The following is a 25,811-nucleotide window of genomic DNA, read 5'->3' as shown; positions in this document are numbered from 1 at the left end:
GTCTTTTCAAAGTGGCATATAAGCAAGTGTAAAGTACCATGGTGCTGTGTGCGTGAATGCTACAAGCACGCAGAGTGAAAGGGTCATCTTCATCAGCTTGAGCTGGAGGATATTGTTAAAGAACAAGGGAGTGACAGAATGGAAGACACCTCATCGGGTGGAAGCAAGCCATGGAGGTTGTGTGTAGTGGGGGCAAGATATGTATGTGTCTGCTTTCCTCTAGGTTCTCTGCTTTCCAGAGTGAGGTGAACTGAGATGCACACCCTTTCTAGTTCATAGAGCCTGTCTTTGTTGACATTAGTCCTTCTTCCCGCTTTGCAGAGCACCTTTGGGTCTGTGTTGGGGATGCTGGCAATTTGTATGTGTCTCGGTGATGGTTTCTCGGGTGGGTGCTAAGTAGGCTTTCTCTTTGCCTTTTGAAGTGAAACCCTCTCCTTCCAAAAAGTTTCGGTCTGGCTCATCTTTCTCTCGGCGAGCAGGCCCCAGCGGCAACTCCTGCATTACTTACCAGACATCGGTCTCTGGGGAGCACAAGGCACAAGTGACAACCAAGGCGGAAGTGGAGCCAGGTCAGCGCCAGGGCCGGGGTTCCCATGTGATTGGGGACTCCCTCCCTCCCTCTGAGCCCTAGATTATCTGCCTAGAACCTCTCCTCCCCATTCATATCCAGGAAAAGCCAAGTTACACTTTTTTCCCTCTGTATTTCCCCCACCCCGTTTTGTTTTCTTTTTTATTTATTGATTTTCTTCCCTTTTCTTTTTTCCAGGCGTCCACTTCGGTCGTCCTGATGTTTTACCTCAGACTCCACCTTTGGAGAAAATCAGTGAGGTCTCGACTCTTCCTGACCCCTATTTCTCACCTGTAGTTGGAGAGACTTTGCAAATGCAAACTACAAGGTTGGTTCCTTGACCCCTTTCTTCATGTTCTCCTTTCATCCTCTCTCTTCAGGTCTTTGGGAACCTCCATAATTTTTGTTTTTTCGAGAGATCATTATCTTTTGCTCTTTACTAGATTTTTCTGGGTTTACTTTCCTTTAGTTCCAAAGTTCCAACCAATCTTTACTGACTTCAAGGAGTGTGTCAACATCTCTGCATCTTTAAGGGGTATGCAAACTATTCTGATAGAATGTGCCCCAACTAACCCTTTATCTCCTGGTGAGTTAGGTGAGAATTCTCAGCTTACTTTGTAAGCCTGGAAAAAGATTCCTGGGCAGGGAAGAAAATGAACAGTGAGTCTTGTAAAAGGATGCATCCTAAAGGTTGTGGTTTAATTTTGTTAGATGGTGTGTTGATTATCTAGTGCATCATAATAAATTAACCCAAAACTTAGTGGATTAAAATAACAAACACATATCATAGCTTCTGTGGGTTGAGAATGTGGATACAGCTTAGCTGGGTCCTCTGGCTCAAGGTCTTCCATGAGGTGTTGGCCAGGGGCTCCCATCTCGTCTGAAGGCTCAACTGAGAGGCTTCACTTCTAAGTTCCTTTATATGCTTGTTGGCAGGGTTCAGTTCCTTGTGGGTTGCTGGACAGAGGGCCTTAGTTCCTTGCTGGCGGTTGGCTGGGGGCCTCCCATGGTTTTTTGCAACATGAGCCTCTCCTTAGGACAACTCAGAACATTGCAACTGGCCTCCCTCAGAGCGAGCAAGTAAAAGTGCATGCACCTATCCAAAAGCCATAATCTTTTTGTGACCTAATCTCAAAATTGACCACCTATCACCTGCACTGCATTCTAGTCACTAATTCTAGCCCACACTCACAAGGAAGGGATTATACAAAGCTGTGAATACCAGGAAGCAGAACTCATAGGGAGCCCTCTAAAAAGCGACCTTTCGCAGTCCATCTTCTGGCCCCCAATGCTTCCTGTCCTTCCTGTGCGAAATGCATTCATTTGCTCCAGTGGTCTTCAGAAGTCTGATCCCATTACAGCAGCAGCTCAAATTCCAGAATTTTGTCATCTGAATTAGGTCTAGGTTTGGAGGAGCTCCCCAGGTACTGTTCCTTGAGTATAGTTGCTCTCAGTCTTTGGACCTGTGAAACTAGAGACAGCTGTTTTCTCCCTATACACCCAGCAGACAGTGGTGAGGCAGTAAGTAGATAACACTGAACACATTCCTGTACAAAGAGAAGAGTGAAGGAGGCACAGAGGAGTCACTGGTGCATAGCTAGTCCAAAATCCAGCAATTGTTGAGTTTCTTTGATCAGGCGAAATACAGGGAAAAGGCTTGGGAGTAATTCTCCCATTACTCTTTACTCCACTCTTTGACCTCTTGGTTTTGCTTTCTGGGTCTTCCTTTTTCATGAAAGCCAGAATGTTGTTTGCAGCTAGTAGTTTTCTCAGCCTGCTTCCTATTTTGGCGTCCAGCAGTTTCTTAATTTTATACTGTGTATGCCCCTTTCAGTCCAAGCTGTGAATGTTTCTGCTGTTATAATGCCCTCAAAGATTTTGTGGTCCTTCTGTGAGTCTCAATAAGATTCAGTCCCCTAGACAAAAGCCACACCCACAGATACCCTCTTCATAAGCCCCGTGCTGCTTAGAGATCCTGTTAAGTTGAGAGGTGCTGCTTAGAGATCCTGTTAAGTTGAGAGGATCTGGGAGACTTTAATCTTTTTGAATGGCCTTATGTATGATTGAGTAGTACTCTAAGGAACCAACTTTGATTTTTCTGAAGTCTTAGAAAATGTTTTACAGTCATACCCTTGGCTTTGTCTCTAGACCCCATTTTCCTGGTAGTGCCCAGGTTTTGTGCTTCCTTGCAAGCTATTTCTTAATTTTAGCATTGTTTGCTATCTGGAGGGGCTCAGAATTTTCAAAACCATCAGGTCCTGAAAGTCCTTTTATTTAATAGTCCTTCCCTTAATTTTTTTCTTCTCGTTTCACTGTAAGCATTAAGAGGGAACCAGGTGGGGCGGGTGGTGGCGGGGGAGAAAGAGCCAGGTGACAACTTTAGTACTTTGTTTAGGATTCTCCTTAGGTAGATCACCCAATCCGTTAGACACATATTCTGCTTTTCACATAACTGCATATGACATTGTTACAAAACTTTGTTCCACTGCATTACAGGGATGCCCTTTCCTTCAGTATCCCATAAGATTTTTCTCACTTTCTGTTGAGCCCACACTGGCAACTCACTCATCAAGCCTAAGATTCTGCAGTATGTTCATGGTACTTCTAGACTTCCACTAAAACTTTCCTTAAAGCCCATTTCCCTCTTCCAAAGCCTTTTCCACTTTTTAGTTCAGTAGCACTTTACTTCCACGTTCAAAAATGTATATTATTTATTACTGTGTAACAAATTACTCTCAATTTGGCAGCTAAAAACTACAACATATATTATTTCAGATTTTATGTGGCTTGACTGGTTCAGGCTCTCTCAGGAGGTTACAGTGAAGCTGTGAGTCAGGGCAGTAGTCTCATCTGGAGGCTTGCCTTGGGGGAAGATCAACTTCTAAGCTCATTTACGTGGTTGTTAGCAAGATTCAGTTCCTTGTAGGCTGTTGGCCTGTGGTCCTCCCTCAGTTCCTTGTCACATGTTCTCTTCATGTGGCAGCTAGCTTCCCTCAAAGCGAACAGTTAGTAAGAGAACTCGAGCCCAAGAGGAAGCTAGGTAGGGTCTTTTTGTAACCTAATCTCAGAATTGATGTTCCATCACCTGGCCTACATTTTGTCCTCTAGAAGAGAGTCACTAAATCTAGTCCCCATTCAAGAGGAGAGAATTACACAATGGCACAAATATCAGGCAGCAGTAATCACTGAGTGCCTACTACATCTAGGAATTGAAGAAAGAAGGGGAGAGTATTAGGAAATATTTTTGTAGTACTCAGGAAGCTAAATAGTTAATTAAAACAACATGCTTCTAAGTCTGGTAGTTTCTTAGCCTCTTTCTGAATCCTGAGTTGATCCTGAAGTGAAATATGGAGAAGCATTATAAGATTTGACTTGAGAGGATTGTCCTTTCTCTCTCTCTCTCTCTTTTTTTAATATTTTATTTATTTATTTGACAGATAGAGATCGCAAGTGGGCAGAGAGAAAGGAGGAAGCAGGCTCCCCATGGAGCAGAGAGCCCAATGTGGGGCTTGATCCCAGGACCCTGGGATCATGACCCGAGCTGAAGGCAGAGGCTTTAACCCACTGAGCCACCCAGGCGCCCTTTCTCTCTCTTTTAAAAAAAAAATTATTAATAACATAGAATGTATTATTTGTTTCAGGGGTACAAGTCTGTGATTCATCAGTCTTTCACAATTCACAGCACTCATCAGAGCACATACCCTCCCCATTGTCCATCACCAGCTGCCCCATCCCCCCCACCCCTTCCCTGTCCTTTCTCTTTCTTATCTTCTAATTCTTCTCCTCTCTGCCTCCATTTTTTTTTTCTTCTGCTAGTTCAACCCTCTTGGAAAAGCCTGAAGTTGCAGAGTCAGAGTTCACCCATGTGAGTGTCTGGGATGTGAGGGAGGTGAATGCTTGCTTTGAAGGGTATAAAGAGGATTACTGATGAAGTGGAACAGGGAGTTAATTTGCAAGGTGCCCCTTCAATTTTGCCTTTTTAAAATTTGTAGGGACCTTGTACTTGGAAGCAAAGGATGAAATAGAAAACTTAATTTTGCCAGTCAAGCTGGAATGAACTTGAATTCCCTTCCTGCCTCCGCATTTCATACTCCATATCCTTAACCTTATACCCTTACCCTTTCCAGTGAGCAGAAAAATTCAGAAGACCTGGAACAAGATTCTGCCAGCTTGGTGATCCCAAGAAGCCAGCCCTTGCCCCAGCAATGCTGAATTTTCTTCTTCGTGGTCATCACAAAAGGAATATAATGGAGGCTGGGGGAGCTCTCTGCCTCCTTCCTGAAGAAGAACCTCTTCTCCTTCCCCTTCCTTATGAATGGGCACCAGTGCCTCGGACAGTTGAGGACAGCAACATCTTCTCCACTTCTGAATTAGATGGCACAAGTTTTCAAGGGGCCAGCCTTGGCTTCCACAACTGCATTGTTTTCAAACCCCCATTCTTCCTGCTGGAAGTGGGGTTGCTGGATTTGGTGGTTTTCTTCCTCTTCATCTACCGTTCACCAGGAGCTGGACTCTTAAATTTCCTCAGGCAGACTGGCTGGCACATTATCTCCACCTTCTCGCTTTCTCTGGAAGAAGATCCTTGTAATCTCTGTTAAGGTTTTGGGGATAAGGGTGTTAAGCCAAATCCCACCTTAATTTTTTTTTTTTTTTCCTTAAAAAAGGAAAAGAAAAACTAGCACACAGCACACAATTTGAAGCCAGTTAGTTTCAGATCAAAACTGCAGAAGTGTCAGGAGAGATGCCTATTTTGGGGGCTCCCTCAGAACCCCCTGATGTTTGAGAAGTGGAAGTATGGAACTGCTTTGCCAGGAGCAGCTCCTCTTTAACTCCTCCTCTCTCGATGAATTTCTTAAGGCTGAAGGAATGGAGAGAGTGGGAACATGGGGTAATCTTTATCCCTTTTGTTGAAACAGCGGGGCAGTCATGGGACCAGAAGATCAGAGCCCTTGCTAGGCAGGACCCTGCTCACTGCCAGGCCATCACAGTTATTAGTGTTTTGCAATTTGAAATGTATTCTGCTTGTTTTTCTAAATATGAAGACTTAAATGAATTTGGATCCTTCTCAAAAGGAGGTTTCTTCCTTGCTCTTCCTACCTTTTCCGACAGTGTTCTGCTTTTCAAGGAGCTGAGGTGGGGAGGAGACACCTCTGTCCCTTTAACAGGCAGTCTGTATCTGTGAGGCTAGAGAATATTCACTTAGACTGATGGGGAGCCAGCAGATTCTTGCCTAGGTGAGGTCATAGCTGTGCCACATGCCCTGCCCCTTCTCGTGCAGAGAACTCGGAAATGAGAGCTGTGTAATCTGTTCCCCCTCTCCAATAGTTGTGATTCCCCACCTGATCCTCCTCCTCATGGCTGGGGATTAGGGGGGTCTGGCATTTCAGGCAGATTGTTGAATACTGTCCCATCTCCATCCTGCCCGACCTCGATAGTAAGCCCATCCCCCAAATAACTGTCTATATTAGACACCCCCAGCCAGTTTCTGGCTGCCTGTCTTTGCTGCCATGTTCTTTTTTACAAGAAGGAAAGAAACAATTCTTGCTATTTTTTTTCATAATTTACTATTTATGATGTATTTAAGTGTTTTATTCAGGACAGAGTTCTGTAGGGAGTGGGAGGGAATATTTGAGGGGGCTGGGTCTTAGGGAAGGGAATGGGGAATCAACATTTTTATGAAGTGTCACTATTTGCCTACACTTTGTATTGTTCAGATACGGCAAATGCAATATAAAAGTGATAAATACCTGGTTTTAATGTATTAAACTTTCATCAGTTATTTAGAGACCTCTTGTTTCTTCCCGATTTCTTTTTCATACACCATCTGGTCCAACCTCACGTCCCAGCTCGGGCTCAGTGTTATTTGTGTTCTTTCCCTGAGCAAATGCAGCCTCCTCGCCAGTTGCCTTCAGTCTGGTGCAGACCTGTGCTAGCTTCATTCCCTACCTTCCAGCCACCTCTCCACTTGATCAACTTCACTTTGAAAAGCTGTGAATATGAAGGGAATTACTGTTGGTCTGTTGCCTGAGTTGCAACCTACTTTAACTGATGGATCTGTGAATCCAAAGGAGGAAAGGAGGAGGCACAAAAGCTTGAGATCATTTGGCCTTTGGATTCCCTCTCTTTTCCTCTCCTGACCTGGTGCTAAGGTGTCACTTAGGAGACCACAGGAACTGCTTCCTTCAGTTGTTTTCCTCTTCTGTGAGGTTGAACTTCGTTATTAGTTAGGCTTTTTTACTTGGATGGGAATCTAGACCAAAAAGCGGGTGCCTGTTCTAAGGCATGTGGGCGGGGAAGTTTGGAGGGAAGCAAGTTAACTAACGAGTGTTCTTTCCACAGCACTATCCCTTATTTTGTTAAGATCATTCTGCGAATATTTCTGCAGCAGGTAATGAGCAATTCACTGGGTAGTTGGAGGTCAAAAGAAGTATTTGACCTTCAAGAGTTGACAAGAGCACCACACATATTTGTGTGTACACAAAAACGTTTTAGATGGATTACAGTTTAGGATTTCCGTTCTCTGAGAGAATGGTACAGAATATATTAGGTGGAAGAAAATTAGAGGTTAGTGTGGACTAGAAGTGTTGGGGAAGGTTGCACATGAACGTATGAGAAGGGTTCTATTTTATTTATTTATTTATTTTTAAAGATCTTATCTATTCATTTCACAGACAGAGATCACAAGTAGGCAGAGAGGCAGACAGAGAGAGAGAGAGGAGGAAGCAGGCTCCCCGCCGAGCAGAGAGCCCGATGCGGGACTCTATCCCAGGACCCCGAGATCATGTGAGCCGAAGGCAGAGGCCCAACCCACTGAGCCACCCAGGCGCCCAGAAGGGTTCTATTTTTAGAACAAGGGAGAACCCACACTGGAAGCAATGGTGGAGGAGATCTGAGTAAGAATCTTGGCGGAGGTGGAGGTGGAAGCCTCACTGATAGCTAGACTGAGGAATTGTTTTTTTTTTTTTCACAAGTAGCCAGAGAGACAGAGAGGCGGGGATAGCAGGCTTCCCGCTGAGCAGAGAGCCTGATGTGGGGCTCGATCCTAGGACTCTGGGATCATGACCTGAGCCAAAGGCAGAGGCTTAACCCACTGAGCCACCAGGCGCCCCTGAGGGATAGTTTTTTAAGATTTTTTTTTAAAGATTTATTTATTTATTTATTTGACACAGAGAGAGAGAGATCACAAGTAGGCAGAGAGGCAGGCAGAGAGAGAGAGGAAGGGAAGCAGGCTCCCTGCTGAGCAGAGAGCCCGATGCGGGACTCGATCCCAGGACGCTGAGATCATGACCTGAGCCAAAGGCAGCGGCTTAACCCACTGAGCCACCCAGGCGCCCTTGTTTTTTAAGATTTTATTTATTTGAGCCTGAGCAGGATGGGAGTATGCAGAAGGAGAGGGAGAAGACTCCCCACTGAGTAGGGAGCCTGACCTCGGATTTGGTCCCAGGACCCTGGCATCATGACCTGAGCCAAAGGAGGACGTTTAACTGACTGAACCACCCAGGGGCCCCTAGGCTGAGGAATATTTTATTTTATTTGACAGATTGAGAGAGCGAGAGAAGGAATACAAGCAGGGCTAGTGGGAGAGAAGGAGCCCGATGGAGGGCTTGATCCCAGGCCCTTGGGATCATGACCTGAACCAAAGGCAGACGCTTAATGACAGCCACCCAGGTATCCCAGGAATTTTTTTATTTCAAACTGTAGGAAATGAACTGTAGAATGTTTTTTTGCCTCTAAGTAGAACATGATCAAAATAATTCAGACTAATCTGTTGACAGAGTTCTGTAAAAATGGATTGAACAAGCAGATTAGACTCATAATTTAGGTGTGAAGTGGTGTGGGAGGCTGGAGGTGATGATGAAACTATGATAGAACAAGTAATTGGAGTGAAGGAGGAACTGGGGATTGTCAAAGTTTTGAATTTGAGTTTAAGCCACTCCTTTAGACTGGATAAGGAGAAAACTCTTTCCCTAACAGGAATTGGATCCAAACATGTTTTAGGCATACGTGGTCTTTCTGACACTGTTACCTGGTCACTCGCTCTTCAACTTACCCATGCAACTGCTGAGTGCATGCAGTAAATACCCTCTTACAGTCAGAGGGTCCCTCTAGTGGTGAGCCCCAATCGCTGCTACTTCTAGAGAGGAACCCTGCAATCCCAATGCAGGGAAGGCCTGCTAGGGGAAGAGGAAACCAAATGAGACCATAGGATAATAAAGCTGGAGGGTCACCTGGGTGACCCTTAGGCATCTGACTTCAGCTCAGGTCACCATCTAGGGATCTTGGGATTGAGCCCAGTGTGGAACTCCCCACTCAGAGAGTCTGCTTCTTCCTCTGCCTCTGGCCTAACCCCCTGCTTGTGTTCGCTCTGTCAAATAAATGATAAAATCTTAAATAAAATACATTCAAGATTAAACTGTATTCTTGGGGTGCCTGGGTGGCTCAGTCGTTAAGTGTCTGGACTTCATGTTCTTAAATACCTTCTTGCCTCGGGACATTTCCACTTGCTCTTCCTCCAGGTATTCTTTGGATCTCTGTTCAAATGAAAGGATTCCCTAATATCCTATTTATATTAAATTCAAACCACATCCAACCCAGTCTATTTTTCTCTGAAGTGATCACCCATTATTTGGGGGGGGGGAGTGTGTGTGTGTGTGTGTGTGTGTATGCGTGTGTATTTTTTTTAAAGATTTTATTTATTTGTCAGCGCACAAGCAGGGGGACCGGCAAGCAGAGGGAGAAAGCAGGCTCCCTGCTGTGCAAGGACCTCAATGAGAGACTCCATCCCAGGACCCCGGGATGAGCCGAAGGCAGACACTTAACGACTGAGCCATCAAGGTGCCCCATAACTGAACAGCTTCTGACATAGTGCTAAGGGGACATCTCTGTCCAAAGAAGAGTTCTCCGTACTCCAGGTTGAATTAAATTAATCTTATAGCATCTATTTTTCATTATCTCATTTTTAAAATATTTTGAAAGCTTTTATTTATTTATTTGACAGAGACACTGAGAGGGATCACAAGCAGGGGGAGTGGGAGAGGGAGAAGCAGGCTTCCCACCGGGCAAGAAGCCCGAGGTAGGGCTCAATCCCAGGACCCTGGGATCATGACCTGAGCCAAAGGCAGTCGCTTAATGACTGAGCCACTTAGGCCCCCTAACTATCTAATTTTTAAAAAGATTGATTTATTTGAGAGGGAGAGAGTGTAGGAGGAGGGGCAGAAGAAGAGAATCTTCAAGCAGACTCCCCGCTGAGTGCAGAGTCTGTCATGAGGCTCAATCCCACAATCTATGAGATCATGACCTGAGCCAAAGCCAAAAGTTGGATGCTTAACTGGCCAAGCCATCCAGTGCCCTCATTATCTCTCTCTCTTTTTTTTTTTTTAATGATTTTATTTATTTGACAGAGATCACAAGTAGACAGAGAGGCAGGCAGAGAGAGAGAGAGGGAAGCAGGCTTCCTGCTGAGCAGAAAGCCCGACGCGGGGCTCCATCCCAGGACCCTGAGATCATGACCTGAGCCAAAGGCAGTGGCTTAACCCACTGAGCCACCCAGGTGCCCTCATCTCATTTTTTAACAGTCACTATATTTTGTATTATTTACAATATCTCCATAGACTTTTTTTTAAAGATTTTACTTAATTCACAGAGAGAGAGAGGGGGAACATACAAGCGAGGAGAGCAACAGGCAGAGGAAGAAACAGGCTCCCCACTCAGCAGGGAGCAGGATGTAGGGCTTGATCCCAGAACCCTGGGATCGTGACCTGAGCTGAAGGCAGACGCTTAACCAACTGAGCCACCCAGGTGCCCCTCCATAAGTGCTGCTGCACAGACCTTTTTTTTTTTTTTTTTTTTTTTTTAAATATTTTATTTATTTATTTGGCAGACAGAGATCACAAGTAGGCAGAGAGGCAGGCAGAGAGAGAGAGGAAGGGAAGCAGGCTCCCTGCTGAGCAGAGAGCCCAATGCGGGGCTCGATCTCAGGACCCTGGGATCATGACCTGAGCCGAAGGCAGCGGCTTAACCCACTGAGCCACCCAGGCGCCCCCTTTTTTTTTTTTTTTTTAAAGATTTTATTTATTTATTTGACAAACAGAGATCACAAATAGGCAGAGAAGCAGGCAGAGAGGGAAGTGGGGAAGGAGGCTCCTGTCGAGCAGAGATCCCCATGCAGGGCTCAATCCTAGGACCCTGAGATCATGACCCGAGACAGAGGCAGAGGCTCAACCCACTGAGCCACCCAGGTGCCCCCACAGACTTTTTTTATTTTTTATTTTTTAAGATTTTATTTAGGGACACCTGGGTGACTCAGTCATTAAGCATCTGCCTTCATTCAGCTCAGGTCATGATCCCAGGGTCCTGGGATCGAGCCCCATATGGGGCTCCCTGCTTGGCAGGAGGCCTGCTTCTCCCTCTTTCACTCCCCCTGCTGGTGGTCCCTCTCTCGCTGTGTCTCTCTCTCAAATAAATAAATAAAATCTTAAAAAAAAAAAAAAGAGTTTATTTAATGGGGCACCTGGGTGGATCAGTCATTAAGTGTCTGCCTTCAGCTCACTCCCTCTTCCACCTCCCCTGCTTGTGTTCTCTCTTGCTGTGTCTCTATAAAATAAATAAAATCTTTGAAGATTTATTTTAAAGATAAAATCTTCACAAAGATTTTATTTATTTATTTGAAAGAGAAACTCCCCACTGAGCAGGAAGCCCCATGCAGGGCTCAATTCCAGGACCCTGAAATCACCACCTGAGCTGAAGGCAGACACTTAACTGAATGAGTCATTCAGGTGCCGCTCCATAGACTTTTTAAATGTGTACTAAATGTGCCTGGGATTGAGCCCTGCATGGGGCTCCTTGCTCAGCGGAGAATCTGCTTCTCTCTTAGCCCCTCACCCCACTCTCATGCTCTCTCACACTCTTAAATAAATAAAACATTTTTTTAAAGATTTTATTAATTTATTTGATAGAGAACAGTGAGAGATGGAACACAAGCAGGAGGAAGGGGAGAGGGAGAAGCAGGCTTCCTGCCAAGCCCAATGCAGGGGCTCCAGCCCAGGACGCTTGCTGGGATGATGACTTCAGCTGAAGGCAGATGCCTAATGACTGAGCACCCAGGTGCCCCAAGTAAATAAAATCTTTTTTAAAAAGTATGCTAGGGACACTTGGGTAGCTCAGTCGGTTAAGCATTCGCCTTCGGCTCAGGTCATGATCCCAAGTTTCTGGGATCAGGACCCCCCATCTGGCTTCAGTGGGGAGTGTGCTTCTTCCTCTCCCTGTGCTGTGCTGTTCCCCCTACTTGTTCTCTCTCTCTCTCTCAAATGAATAAATAATTTATTATTTTTTTTAAATATATATATATTTTAAATTGTACTAACTAGGGGCGCCTGGGTGGCTCAGAGGGTTAGTAGTAAGGCTCAGCCTTCGGCTCATGTCATGATCCCAGGGTCCTGGGATGGAGACCCACATCGGGCTCTCCACTCAGCAGGGAGCCTGCTCCCCACTCTCTCTCTGCCTGCCTCTCTGCCTACTTGTGATCTCTCTCTCTGTGTCAAATCAATAAATAATATAAATAAAATATTTAGAAAAAAATCAATAACTAAACACAGGTCACAATCTATTAAATATCTGACTAAAGCTGAGAAGGTGACACTTCCCTGCACAGGGATCATGTGTCATGGTTTTCCATAACAGTGATGACATTCCAGAACATTCACTTCCTTGTTCCTTTGTGTCTTCGTTTACTTACACATTTAGAAGAATACTGACTTAGTTATCCCTGATGTTCAACTTGTCTTTGGAACTGCATTATCCCGATTAAACCAGAGCATTTTTTTGTTGTTGATGAATTTTATATTTTATGAAATATCCCTCTCCTGATCTGATCTCAGTATTTGTGTTGTTGTTTTGTACAATATTAATACACATGCTTTCTGTTATTACTATTGCCTGGAATATTTTTTCACTCTATTTTTACCTTTTTCAAAAAGATGTGTTTTTTTTATTTGACAGAGAGAGAGAGATCACAAATAGGCAGAGAGGCAGGCAGAGAGAGAGGGAGAAGCAGGCTCCCCACTGAGCAAGGAGCCCGATGTGGGGCTTGATCTCCAGGACCCCAAGATCATGACCTGAGCTGAAGGCAAAAGCTTAACCCACTGAGCCACCCAGGTGCCCCACATTATGCAGCTATTTTTAAAATGTATTTCTTGTCTTGTTTGCAAACTATTTTGGTTATGTTTGAACTTGTCACTAATTATTTTTCTTATTTGTTTCCCCTTTCCTGCCTATGGTTATTATTGATGGCTTCCCCCCCAATGATAGATTTTATTCCTATTCAAGCTCTAATGGTTACCAATAACTTCTGAACATATCTATTAAAACCAACATTTAGAGGTATCTGGGGGTGGCTCAGTTGGTTAAGGTTCAGACTCTTGTTCTCCTCAGGTCATGATCTCGGGGTTGTGAGATGAAGGCCTGGGTTCGGTTTTGTGCTGGGGCACTGGGAGAGAGGCTGCTTAAAATTCTCTCTCTTGGGGCACCTGAGTGGCTCAGTCAGTTAAGCAACTGCCTTTGACTTAGGTCATAAATCCAGGGTTCTGGGATTGAGACCTGCATTGGGCTCTCTGCTCAGTGGCGAGTCCGCTTCTTCTCCCTCTCTGATCTCTCTCGCTTTCACTGTCTCAAATAAATAAAATCCTTAAAAAAAAAAATTCTCTCTTTGTCTCCCTTGCCCCTTCACCCCCTCTCTAAAACAAAACAAAACAACACAGAACAAAAAAACATTTAAAAAAAACCATCTAGGTAATATCCAACACTCCTCTCCCCCATCTCCAAGTATGGTGTGCTGTAGCCACGCCAGGTGTCTTCCTCCTTTCCCCCTTCTCCAGGAGACCTGGGATTTCCAGATTGGGGGGGCAGGGGCGGTGGTGTGTGTGTGTGTATGTGTGTAGGGAAAGGTAACCCGAAGCATTTTTTTCTTTTTTTTTTTTCTTTTCTTTCTTTCTTTCTTTTTTTTTTTTTTTTTTAAGATTTTATCTATTTATTTGAGAGAGAAAGCACCAGTGAGGGGAGGGAGAAGCCGACTCCTGGCTGAGCAGGAAGCACAAATCCGGAACTCAATCACAGATTCTTTACCAACTGAGCCACCCAGGCGCCCAATCCAACACATTTTTTAATGTTATTTTTCACTAACAAACCAAAATGGTTTACTAGTTTGTCTCCCATTCTTTGGGAGATTAGTTATAAAAGGATTGATTCGCCAAACCTGATGTGTCAGGCTCTGTACTGGCTCAGGAATTGCAAAGATTAAGACACCATTCCTGCCCTTAATTAAATGGGAGAGAGATATATATTCAATTCTGGAGGATAAGGACTTAGTGGTTAGGTGCACAAAGCGCTATCCCGAAGCGTCATAGCTGAAACATGAACAATCCCACCACTTTCTAAAAATGAAGATGCTGGCAAACACATCCACAGCAATTTCAAGAGTTCCTCCCTCCACAGCTTCTTTTAGATCCGCCACCAGGGAACTCAGCCAGAGAACCTGAATAACAGGGAGGGTAGGGGGGACTTCTTTCTGTGTGTCACTTCAGATTTCCGGCCGTTTCCTACACAACTTTTTATGTTAGCGGCGCCTACAACTCCCAGAGCACAACGCGGCTGGAAACAGAAAGAAGCCGGTTGAGCGAGGCCTGTGATTGGTGGTGAGCACTGGGCCAATGGGAGGAGTTGTTGTTTGGCAGTCTAGAAGAGCCGGTCTGGGAGGGAGGAAGGTGGCAAGATGGTGTTGGAAAGCACTATGGTTTGGTGAGGATTTACCTCGGGACCCATGGGGGGCGGGACTGAATGAGGGGGCGCTTGTCGCGCTGAGGCTGGGTGGGCTTGGGGTGGAGGTGGGGGACCGATCGGTGAGATGCGGCCCTGGGCCCGGAAGGAAGGAGCCCCATTGACTCCCTGAGTCATCCCAGGGCCCGGGAGAGGAGGACAGGTCCGGAGTACCTCAGTACCCCTCAACCCTCGGACAGTCATTGACTGGCCGATCCTTGCTTCTTCGCTCTATTTTAGCGTCGTCTCCCCTAGACTAGCCCCAAGTCTGCTGTCTGTAGGGAGTGTTGCTTCTCAGACTCATCTGCCCTGCTCTCTTCTTTTCAAAATAATGGATATTAACAAGAGAGATTGTAAATCCTTTCTCTGTCCCAATGGCTCATGTCTGTCTCCATTAACTTCCCCTGTATTATTTTCAGAGGTACAGCTTATAAATTGCCTTCTATGTGTCAGGCATTAATTTACGTTTTTTCACTTAAACTTCACAACACTTGTAGGTAAATATTCGTCCGTTTTACAGGTGATGATACCGAGTCTCAGCAATTTTTTTTTAAGATTTTATTTATTTATTTGACAGACAGAGATCACAAGTAACCAGAGGCAGGCAGAGAGAGAGAGAGAGAAGGGGAAGCAGGCTCCCCGCTGAGCAGAGAGCCTGATGTGGGGCTCAATCTCAGGCCCCGGGGATCATGACCTGAATGGAAGGCAGAGGCTTTAACCCACTGAGCCACCCAAGCGCCCCCCGAGTCTCAGCAATTTTAAATGACTTCCCCAAAGTCGCAGCGCTAATTGAGTGGGGGAGCCAAGATTTAAACCCTAGGCTGTCTGACATTAAAACTCTTGCCTGCTGAGCTAGCCCTCTTCTTCAGTCTCAAACTTATTATGAGTATCTTATTATGAGTTGGATTATTATGTATTTTATTATTACTGTCTTACTATGAGTTGGATTTTAGAAGCAGAGGACACAGACTTTTGCAAGATTTCCACAGTTTCTTTGAGCGATGAGAGTAGAATATAATAAGGAATAGTATACAAACACACAAATTGCCTGTTGGATGGAACAGCCACCTAAGAGTTTCTTTTGGTGGGGTGGGGAAGGATAACAGTGCCAGGTAAATTTGAATTCATGTGAACAGTAGTTTTTAATATAAAAGTGGCTATAAATGTTTCCCAAATATTGCAGGGGATGTACTTATACTAGAAAGTTATTTGTTAATTATCTTTAGTTAAGATTTAATTGGGAGTTCTAGATGTTTATGTTGCCAAAGCATGTTAGAATAGAAAAAGGACAGGATCTGGAATCCAAAGTCCTGTGTTTTCTGCTACTTACTAGCTGCATGTTCTTGAGAATGTATTAAATCTTTCACTGGGAGTAATCTTAATCTCCACTTGCCTTATAACACAGGTAGGTAGAATGTTTGTGACCATGCTTTGTAAACTGTATAGCACTGTACATCTGTTAGTCGCAGTGTACCTGAGAAGTCCTCAAGAGGGAATTTAAGAGGGGCCTTGAAGGGACTTTAGCAGATGTTGAGGAGAGACCATGACATGTAGAGGGTAGGGTAGAAATTAAGCTGCTGAAGTGTAAATGCCCAAGGTGTGGTTAAGGATTAGGAAATAGATTAGTGTGACTTAGTTTTAAGGTTGTTGGTTTAAGGTAGTTTCTTTTTTTGAAGGGTAGAAAACCACGAATGTTGAGCTCAGAAGGTTGGACTTTGGTACCTTTCAATAGAGGACTTCTGGAAGAGTTATGAACATGGTGCAGGCAGAGCCGTGTAAACCCGCATACAAAATGGGGTTTAAAAATATTGGCCTGGGGACACCTTGGTGGCTTGGTGAAGTGTCTGGCTCTTGAACTCAGAGTCCTGAATTCAAGCCCCTCCCAGCATAGAGCCTACTTTAAAAAAAAAAAAAAGACTATTGGTTTGTCTTGATGTATAGGAGGAAAGATTATGTCCAGAGAGACATATGGGTGGCCAGTTGTAACAGCACAGGCACAGGGGCGCCTGGGTGGCTCAGTGGGTTAAGCCTCTGCCTTCGGCTCAGGTCATGATCTCAGGGTCCTGGGATCGAGGCCCGCATCGGGCTCTCTGCTCAGCAGGGAGCCTGCTTCCTCCTCTCTCTCTGCCTGCCTCTCTGCCTGCTTGTGATCTCTTTCTGTCAAGTAAATAAATAAAATCTTTAAAAAAAAAAAAAACAGCACAGGCACAGAATAGTGAGGAGACCCACTCCTTTTTTTCTGTAGAGATTCATGCTCTGCTGTGCATCAAAATCCTGCAGAGGAGTTTATTAAAAATGGCAGGTATTTGACTCCGTTTTCCATTTGCAGAGCCAGATGCCCAGCCAAGAAAGTCCAGGCATCTGTATTCTTTTTAATTTTATTTATTTATTTATTTAAGATTTTATTTATTTATTTGACAGAGAGAGATCACAAGTAGGTGGAGAGGCAGGCAGAGAGAGAGGGGGGAAGCAGGCTCCCCGCTGAGCAGAGAGCCTGATGTGGGGCATGATCCCAGAATCCTGGGATCATGCCCTGAGCCGAAGGCAGAGGCTTTAACCCACTGAGCTACCCAGGCGCCCCTGTGTTCTTTTTTAAATGAAGACTTTATGGAGTAGCTGGATAATTTCACGAGCCCTTATTTTGAGATGGATTTTTGTTGGGAAGAATTGTATATGGTTGAGCAAAAGTAGTCAAGAAATAGATATATTGGGTGCCTGAATGGCTCAGTTGGTTGGGCAACCGCCTTCTGCTGGGGTCATGATCCCAGGGTCCTGGGATCGAGTCCCACGTTGGGTTCCTTGCTCTGTGGGGAGCCTGCTTCTCCCTCTCCCTCTGCTGCTCTGCCTGCTTGTGCTCTCTCGGTCTGTCAAATAAATAAAATAAAATCTTTTAAAAAAAAAAGAAATAGATATATTATTCAATTCATATAAAGTTCAAGATTGGAGAAGCTGAACTTTTTTTCTAGGGATACATACCTAGGTGTTAAGGCATCTTTGTTTTTAATACCCCCATACTACCATCACCCTCCCAGTGTTCTGACGCAGGACAGGGTGTGAGCCCTGCTCCCTGTTCTCCCTACCTCTCATGTCCCCATGCTCACTCTGACGCCTTTCTTGCAGGCCTCATCCATCTGCTGCTCTTGCCCACAGTCCTTCTACTTAGTAGCTGTTCCAGCTGGATGGTCCTCAAAGCCTCCATTGTTTTTTATGTTTGGACTCACTACTGTATTTGAAGCAAGAGAAGCTGTTGCTTCTCTGCTGGGAGAATAAGCAGAAACAGTGTATCAGAGAAAAAAAGAATATAATGAATGGTCAGGAGAGTGAGCCCTTGACCTCTACATAGATGGAGTTTCCACAGGAGAACTAGTCCATGTTTCATGCTTATTGTTAGGCACTGTGCTAAGTACTTTCTATGAATTTCATCATCAAAGCAATCCTGAAAGCCTACCCTCACCTACATACAGTAAAGCCCATTTTAAAGATGAAGTAACTAGAGTTTAGAGAAATGAAGTAACTTCCTCAGGATCATAGTATTAATAAAGAAGAGATTGGGTATTTGAACCTGAAACTGAACTCCGCCCTTTACTCCCTTTTCTGTTTCTATCATTAGTTTCTTAATTACCTCTCTTCATCATTTTTGCTTATATTTATTGCCAGTCAAACGATATTAAAGAAAAAGATTGCACCCACCCATATATTTTTTTTAAGATTTTATTTATTTATTTGTCAGAGATAGAGCATGAGTGGGGGAAGGAGCAGAGCGGGAGGGAGAGAGAAGCAGACTCCCCGCTGAGCAGGGAGCCTGGATTCAGGGCTCAATCCCCGGGGCTCCAGGATCATGACTTGAGCCTCAGGCAGACTCTTAACCCACTGAGCAACCCAGGCATTTCCCCCCAGCCCGTATTTTGTTTGCAAGTGGAAATGAAGTGTCTCATCTGGGACAACATTGCTTCTTCCCAGCAGTACAGATGGAATCCTTGATGATTAGAGTGCTATGAGATCTCAAGTCATCAGGAATCGATCCTGTTTGAGGCTTGAAGTATAACTCCTTCACTTTCTTTTTTTTTTATAAACTTTTATTTTATTTTATTTTTTAAGATTTTATTTATTTATTTGATAGAGAGAAATCACAAGTAGTCGGAGAGGCAGGCAGAGAGAGAGAGAGGAGGAAGCAGGCTCCCTGCTGAGCAGAGAGCCCGATGCGGGACTCGATCCCAGGACCCTGAGATCATGACCTGAGCCGAAGGCAGCGGCCTAATCCACTGAGCCACCCAGGCGCCCACTCCTTCACTTTCTTGTCTCCTTATGGTCTCTGGGGAAGCCAGAACTTGTATTTCTTTTTTTTTTTTTTTAAGATTTTATTTATTTGACAGAGAGAGATCACAAGTAGGCAGGCTGGGTGGGGAGGAAGCAGGCTCCCTGCTGAGCAGAGTCCCAGGACCCTGAGATCATGACTCGAGCCAAAGGCAGAGGCCCAACCCACTGAGCCACCCAGGTGCCCACTCCTTCACTTTCTTGTCTCCTTATGGTCTCTGGGGAAGCCAGAACTTGTATTTCTTTTTTTTTTTTTTTTAAGATTTTATTTATTTGACAGAGAGAGATCACAAGTAGGCAGGCTGGGTGGGGAGGAAGCAGGCTCCCTGCTGAGCAGAGTCCCAGGACCCTGAGATCATGACTCGAGCCAAAGGCAGAGGCCCAACCCACTGAGCCACCCAGGTGCCCTGCTTGTATTTCATATTATCTGGATTTCTTAGATTGGGAAAAACTGTAAGGATAAAAGATGTGAGAGCCCACTTTCATAGAACCTCATTTTTACAGTTTGGTCCAGCTGCCAAAGCTGGTAACATTTAACCAGATGATTGCTTTGTGCTTTTCTGCACTCATTGCTGCCGAGCATGTATTATATTGTAAATATTTTCTACCCTTGAAATACTTTTTTTTTTTAAATGGATTCTTAAAGATTTTTATTTATTTGACAGGGCATAAGCAAGGGGAGCAGCAGGCAGAGGCAGAGGGAGAAGCACCCTCTCTGCTAAGCAAGTAGCTTGATGCGAGATTTGATCTTAGAACCAGGGAATTGTGACCTGAGCTGAAGGCAGACGCTTAACCAACTGAGCCACCCAGGCGCCCGAGGAATAAATCTTGAAGGCAAATTTAGAATATTCATCCATGACACTGCTTAATAACATTGAATTGCAGCTTCTAAGAAGGTGATTGTGGTGCTTGAACAGATTGCAACCTTTGATGCTTATCAGAATCATCTGTGGAATGGAGATTTAAAATCTATTTCCTGGGATGCTTGGGTGGCTCAGTCAATTAAGCATCTGCCTTTGGCTCAGGTCATGATCCCAGGGCCCTGGAGTCGAGTCCTGCATCTGGCTTCTTGCTCAGCAGGGAGCCTGCCTCTCCCCTTGCTTGTGCTCCTGCGCACACATGCTCTCTTTTTCTCTCTCTGACAAATAAATACAATTTAAAAAATAAAGTATATTTCCTCCTTTCGTCTTTATTTTTTTTTTTTTAAGAAAGGTGGGGGGTAGAGAGAGAGGGGGAATCTTAAGCAGTCTCCTCACTGAGTGTGGAGCAAGATGTGGGGCTTGATCTCACAACTCTTGAGATCATGACCTGAGCTGAAATCAAGTGTGCTGCCCAACCAACTGACCCACCCTGTTGCCCCTCCTTTGATCATTTTGAGTCAGTAAGTCTGGTGTAAGGCTTGGAAGTCTGTGTGTGTGTGTGTATACATATGTACACATTTAATATTTTTTAAGTTGTAGGTGTTTCTGTGTTTCACAGAGACTGAGAGCCACTACTGTGCATGATAGTGTCCCTCGAAGTGTTGAAGGAGGGAAGAGGGTAGAGGTCTCTGGAATTAGAATGTATCGGAGAGATCTTACCATATGTCTTCTCTGTCTTTCTTTTAATCTGACAGTGTGGACAACAGTGAGTATATGCGGAATGGGGACTTCTTACCCACCCGGCTGCAGGCTCAACAAGACGCTGTCAACATAGTTTGTCACTCTAAGACCCGCAGCAACCCTGAGAACAACGTGGGCCTCATCACACTGGCCAAGTACATGGGGCAGAGGAGGAAGGGGTGTGGTAGGTGGGTGGGTGTTTTCCCACATGTGACCTGCTGTGGCATCCAGGTTGCTGTCCAGGTCCCGTGAAGTTGCATTTGCCCATCAGCCTTCCCAGACTACCTTCTTCCCTATTCAGAAGAAATATTAATAGCAACTTGAGTTTATTTATTTATTTATTTTAAAGACTTACTTATCTGAGAAAGAGAGAGCACAGGGTGGGTGGGGACGGGCAAGGTGGGGAGAGAAGTCCCAGAGGACTCCCCACTGAGCGAAGAGCCCCATGTGGTCAGGGCTCCATCTTAGGACCTGGAGATCAGGACCTGAGCCAAAATCAAGAGTCGGATGCTTAATCGACTGAGTCACCCAAGTGCCCTGCAGCTTGGGTTTGATATTAATCTGAATTTGATACAGTTAGGAAACTAAATCTTCTGGGGTGAAATTTCACGATGTATTTTAAAGTCAATGAAAAGTCATTTTGAGTTAAGAGTACCCGGGACCTGTATCACATATCCTCATACCCCAAAAGTAATTTGTTTAAGGAACTAATAATCCTCAAATGAGTAACCTCCCATCCCAGTATGTATGCTGTTAGCTGGCAAGCAGGTCTGGAAATGGAGCGGCGGGGAGACACGCTCACTAGCATCCAGATGTGGTGGAGGATTCTTGGGGCCCTGGGAGCAGAATAACATAAGAAGAGTTCAAGGGAAGCATTGGGAGGAAGAGGGCAAGTTTCTTGTAAAGTCAACCCCTTACTTCCTGTGTTCATATCTATTAAATACTAGATTTTTTTCTAGTTTTATTGAGATACAGCTGACAAACAATATGGCATTCGTTTAAGGTATACAACATAACAATTTGATATATATATATATTGTGAAATGATCACCACACTAAGTTTAGGTAACACACATATCTCACATAGTCAGAAAAAATTCTTTACTTTTAATGAGGACATTTAAGATCTACCCTCTAAATACTGGATGTTTGATTAAGAACAGGAGAGATTACAGTTATTATCCAGGTCTTAAAAGATGAGTTGGGGGCACCTGGCTAGCTCAGTTGGTAGAACATGAGACTCTTGATCTCGGGGTTATGAGTTCAAGCCCCATGTCAGGCGTAGAGTTTCCTTGGGGAAAAAAAAAAAAAAAGATGAGTCAGATACAGGTTCAGAGGCACTTGTCCAGACCTGAAATCATAGAAACCCTCTCCCTACATCCCAGTGACTGTGAAGTGCTGACCACACTCACCCCTGACACCGGCCGCATTCTTTCCAAGCTCCACACTGTCCAACCCAAGGGCAAGATCACCTTCTGCACTGGCATCCGTGTGGCCCATGTGAGTCCTACTGGATCCCTTTGATTGTTCCCCCTTGCTCTGAGGCTCTGCCCCCAACACTGGTTCATTTCTTCCCTGGAGTGTTGAGCTAGAACCAGAGCAGGGAAGAGAAGTGACCGACCCAGAGAAAGGAGTAGAAAGGATATGGTGGGATGAATCCAGGACTGGTGAGGGTGGTGAAGGAAAAGACCCCTGGAATTAAGACAGCCCCTCTTGTCCACACGCAGAGGCATAGGAGGGAGGGAAGGGTGGGGGAGGGGTTAGACCTTATGTGAACATGATGGTGGACTTGAACATAGAAACCCTAAGAAAAGAAGTAGAGTGACAGAAGAGAGAGCTCAGTGGTTCCTCTGGCTCTGGCTAACCGTGAGAACTTCCTCTTCCTTTGCAAGCTGGCTCTGAAGCACCGACAGGGCAAGAATCACAAGATGCGCATCATCGCCTTTGTGGGGAGCCCCGTAGAGGACAATGAGAAGGATGTGAGTCCAGGTGACAGCTGGGGAACGTGGGAATGGGGCCCCTTGGGTCTTAGTCAAGCTGCCATAGGCATTGGGTTCATCCTTTTGGGAAAATGTGGATATGCAGAATTCAGTATTTCTGTTGGGGGTCATCGGGGGGGTTAACCGATTTCTGTATGCTTGTGAGGAGTATCCTTTCCCCTTGTGGTATGGAACAGATTTCCTCATTTCTCTTCCCTCTTCCTAGCTGGTGAAGCTGGCTAAACGTCTCAAGAAAGAAAAAGTAAATGTTGATATTATCAATTTTGGGGAAGAGGTGAGTAAGAATGGGTTGGGGGGCATGGACTTGATTTGGTTACAAACAGAGCAGTCCTTCCCCATAGCAGTGCCTGCACTGTGAGAGAGCAGCTCCGGACAGGTGCTGAAGTGGCAGAGGATGGGGGAGCAGGGCGGGAAGGAGAGCCGCCTCCGTTCTTCCCTCTCCCAGGAGGTGAACACAGAAAAGCTGACAGCCTTTGTAAACACACTGAATGGCAAAGATGGAACCGGTTCTCATCTGGTGACAGTGCCTCCTGGGCCCAGCTTGGCCGATGCCCTCATCAGTTCTCCAATTCTGGCTGGTGAAGGTGGTGCCATGTTGGGTCTTGGTGCCAGTGACTTTGAATTTGGAGTGGATCCCAGTGCTGATCCTGAGCTGGCCCTGGTGAGCAAATGTTGACCTCAGGTAGAGCCCAGGGGTCCTCCTTTGTCCTCCTGTACTGAGGACCCACATACCACGTAGCATCTCCAGGCTTAAACCTTCCTGAACACCCTCGCTCATTTTCCCAGACTCCCTTTCGTCCCTTTTCCTCTTAATTCTGCGTGATCTCTGGGGACACCAATGTCAGACTCTCTTGTTCACTTCTCCTCATTAAACCCCAGGCTTCTCCCAAATCCTTTTTCCCTCTGTCACCTCTTACCTCCCCAGCTTCCTGCCCACGTGCATAAACCAGAGGCTGCCACTTTATGTTCCCTTCCCACCCCTCAACTGACTTCCCCAAGCGCCTGCAAGGAGGGAGGGCAGAACATCTGACCTTGCCCTGCCCTTTGCCAGGCCCTCCGCGTCTCTATGGAAGAGCAGCGGCAGCGGCAGGAGGAAGAGGCCCGGCGGGCAGCTGCAGCCTCTGCGGCTGAGGCAGGGATTGCTACAGCTGGGGCTGAAGGTAAGGGATGGGGCCAAGGGTAACCCGTGGAGTCAGGCGTGGACGCGGGAGTAGTGGTAGGGAGGCTGGGCAGCATGGGAACACAGGGGCTGGGGGAGCAGCTTAGGGGTGGGCCTGTGTGGAGCATGGCAGCGATCCTACTCTGCTGCTCCCCTCCTTTTTCCAGACTCAGATGACGCCCTGCTGAAGATGACCATCAGCCAGCAGGAGTTTGGCCGCACTGGGCTTCCTGACCTGAGCAGTATGACCGAGGAGGAGCAGATCGCCTATGCCATGCAGATGTCCCTGCAGGGTGCTGGTAAGCCAGGGCATGGGAAGCAGTGCTTGGGCAGAGACACTGGGAAGGGAAATGGAGCTAAACGGACTGCCCTCTTTTCCTCAGAGTTTGGCCAGGCAGAATCTGCTGACATTGATGCCAGTTCCGCCATGGACACATCTGAGCCTGCCAAGGTGAGGGCCAAAAATGACTCCCCACCTCCAGAACACTTAAGGTCCATTGGTGTTCATGTCTTTAGCTCTCTAGGCCTGGAACATTCTTCAGGGTTTCATAGATGAGCTTATTGAGGAGCAGAGGGAAAGAAACACCTAGATCTACATTTCCTGTTTGCAAACCTTGCTAAGGCCATAGAATGAACCCAGTCCAGGTTGGCTCAGTGTCCTGATGTTCTGTCATTTTTCTTCCTTCTTGGTGGGAGCAGTCTGGACTGGTATATAGGGTGTTGTCTTCCCAAGAGGGTGAGAGAGAGTCTCAGGCAAAGAAGGAGTGGGTGTCTGATAGCAAGAAATCTGAACGTGATGGCATCTGTTTTTACCCTGTATGCTCAGGAAGCAAAGTTCCAGTTTCTCTGTCTGGTCACGCACGGAAGTAGGAGTCCGTACCATCCGTAGGCACTGGGCCTTCCCCTCCGTTGTCCTTTCTACACTGGGCCAGAGGTGGCGCCGCCCACAGACAGGCGGAGAGGGGCTCAGGCAGCGGGGCGCTCCCAAGCTGGCCCAGCCCCTGGCCAAGCTGACCCTGCCCTTTTTCAGGAGGAGGATGATTATGACGTGATGCAGGACCCCGAGTTCCTTCAGAGTGTCCTGGAGAACCTTCCAGGCGTGGATCCCAACAATGAAGCTATTCGAAATGCCATGGGGTCCCTGGCCTCGCAGGCCAACAAGGATGGCAAGAAGGACAAGAAGGAGGAGGACAAGAAGTGAGGCGGCGGCGGCGGCTGCGGCGGCGGCGGGCACTGAGCCGCTCAAGGGGCTGGATGCAGGCTTCCCTATGTTATCCGTAATCCGTGTGACCCGAATAAAGCTTGGTAGCCTTTGTTTCTCTTTTGCTTCCAGTAGTGGTATCTCTGAGGGTGACAGAGGCGAGGAGTGCCTGGCACAAGGAGACCGTGCCCTGTTGAGTCCTCGGTGTCTCCAGCGCCTGGCCTCCTAACTCCTGACCTGCTCCCCTTCCTCCCGGCTCCACGGCAGTCTCTCCTGACTCTTCTGCCCTGGGGCTGTTTCCCTGTCTCATGAAGAGGAGCTTTGCTGAAAGTCCGTTTAGGGTAGGCTCTGGGCCACAGGACTGAGTGGAAAACAGTACTGGCCTTGAGGCACCTGGCCAGCTCAGTCGGAAGAGCATGGACTCTTGATCTTAGGGTCAGGAGTTCAAGCCCCACATAGGGTGTAGAGAATTCTGTACATACGTACGTACGTACGTACATACGTACACACACTACTGGCCTTTGGGGACTCTGGAGTCCAGGGCAGGGCCGGCCTGGAAATGAGTAATGACACACATCAGATAAGTGCCCAAGGGACCATGAACAAGACCCTGTGAAAACAGAAAGGGCCAAGCGCTCACAGCCTCTGGGAAGGCTCCTGGGGATAATATTTGAGCCTTTTAACAGGATGAAGCACTCATCGGCCGACAGGAAAGAGATGTGCAGTTGTCTCCAGTCAATCAGAGCAAGTATGTGCTGATGGCACAGAGGCACTCGGAAGCAGTAGAGGAGCTCAGAGACTGGTTGGGCAGATGGCACGAGATGGGAATAGGCAGCAATCAAAACACTGAAGATCAGGGATCCTTGAGGCCTGACTTTCACAAGGTGGGGTATATGAAGCCACAAGATAAACATGTTATATCTCAACGCAAATGTGCAGACCCATATTTAGAGGAGGGTTTTCTTACAGGGTATAGAATAGAATGCAAAATTCAATTCACAGCAACTTCCTGAATGGGAGGAAATACTTGGCAAATGATATATTTGGTGAGGGTTTAAATATCCAAAATATATAAAGAACATCTACAACCCAGCAATAACAATTGCCTAAATGATGGGCAGAGGACCCAATAGACATTTGTCCGAAGAAGACCTAGAAA

At 46.1% G+C, this 25,811-nt stretch overlaps 2 protein-coding genes across 5 annotated transcripts in view; both read left to right on the top strand.

The window, feature by feature from the left end:
* PIP5K1A (phosphatidylinositol-4-phosphate 5-kinase type 1 alpha) overlaps positions 1-6,355 on the top strand; it is a 38,889-nt gene extending 32,534 nt beyond the window's left edge. The window contains exons 13-16 of one of the 4 annotated variants that reach the window (XM_004776737.3): positions 423-569; positions 767-896; positions 4,385-4,433; positions 4,696-6,355. In XM_004776737.3, coding sequence (XP_004776794.1) covers positions 423-569; positions 767-896; positions 4,385-4,433; positions 4,696-4,698 — 329 coding nt within the window. In that variant the 3' untranslated portion in view covers positions 4,699-6,355. The remainder of the gene's footprint in view (positions 1-422; positions 570-766; positions 897-4,384; positions 4,434-4,695) is intronic. The other 3 variants (XM_013047964.2, XM_045083089.1, XM_045083088.1) reach the window with 3 other exon arrangements.
* Positions 6,356-14,249: 7,894 nt separating this feature from the next.
* On the top strand, positions 14,250-24,772 carry PSMD4 (proteasome 26S subunit ubiquitin receptor, non-ATPase 4). The gene is made up of 10 exons (XM_004776735.3): positions 14,250-14,359; positions 20,307-20,447; positions 21,678-21,792; positions 22,185-22,271; positions 22,498-22,566; positions 22,738-22,953; positions 23,344-23,452; positions 23,619-23,750; positions 23,835-23,902; positions 24,482-24,772. The coding sequence occupies exons 1-10, from the start codon at positions 14,334-14,336 to the stop codon at positions 24,650-24,652; spliced, it is 1,134 nt and encodes a 377-aa protein (XP_004776792.1). The 5' UTR covers positions 14,250-14,333; the 3' UTR covers positions 24,653-24,772.
* Positions 24,773-25,811: the final 1,039 nt, after the last annotated feature.

Source organism: Mustela putorius, unplaced genomic scaffold, assembly GCF_011764305.1.
Source record: "Mustela putorius furo isolate JIRA1106 unplaced genomic scaffold, ASM1176430v1.1 tig00000695_pilon_pilon_pilon, whole genome shotgun sequence".
NCBI classification, from domain to species: domain Eukaryota; kingdom Metazoa; phylum Chordata; class Mammalia; order Carnivora; family Mustelidae; genus Mustela; species Mustela putorius.
The sequence above is the reverse complement of the archived record's forward strand: the minus strand, read 5'-3'. Positions and strand labels throughout refer to the sequence as shown.

Excerpts from the sequence above, each read along its gene's own strand:
- PSMD4 (XM_004776735.3), top strand. The coding sequence starts at position 14,334 with ATGGTGTTGGAAAGCACTATGGTTTG. Across the intron at positions 22,272-22,497 it reads TAGAGGACAATGAGAAGGAT|CTGGTGAAGCTGGCTAAACG; the intron begins GTGAGTCCAGGT and ends CCCTCTTCCTAG. Across the intron at positions 22,567-22,737 it reads TTATCAATTTTGGGGAAGAG|GAGGTGAACACAGAAAAGCT; the intron begins GTGAGTAAGAAT and ends TCCCTCTCCCAG.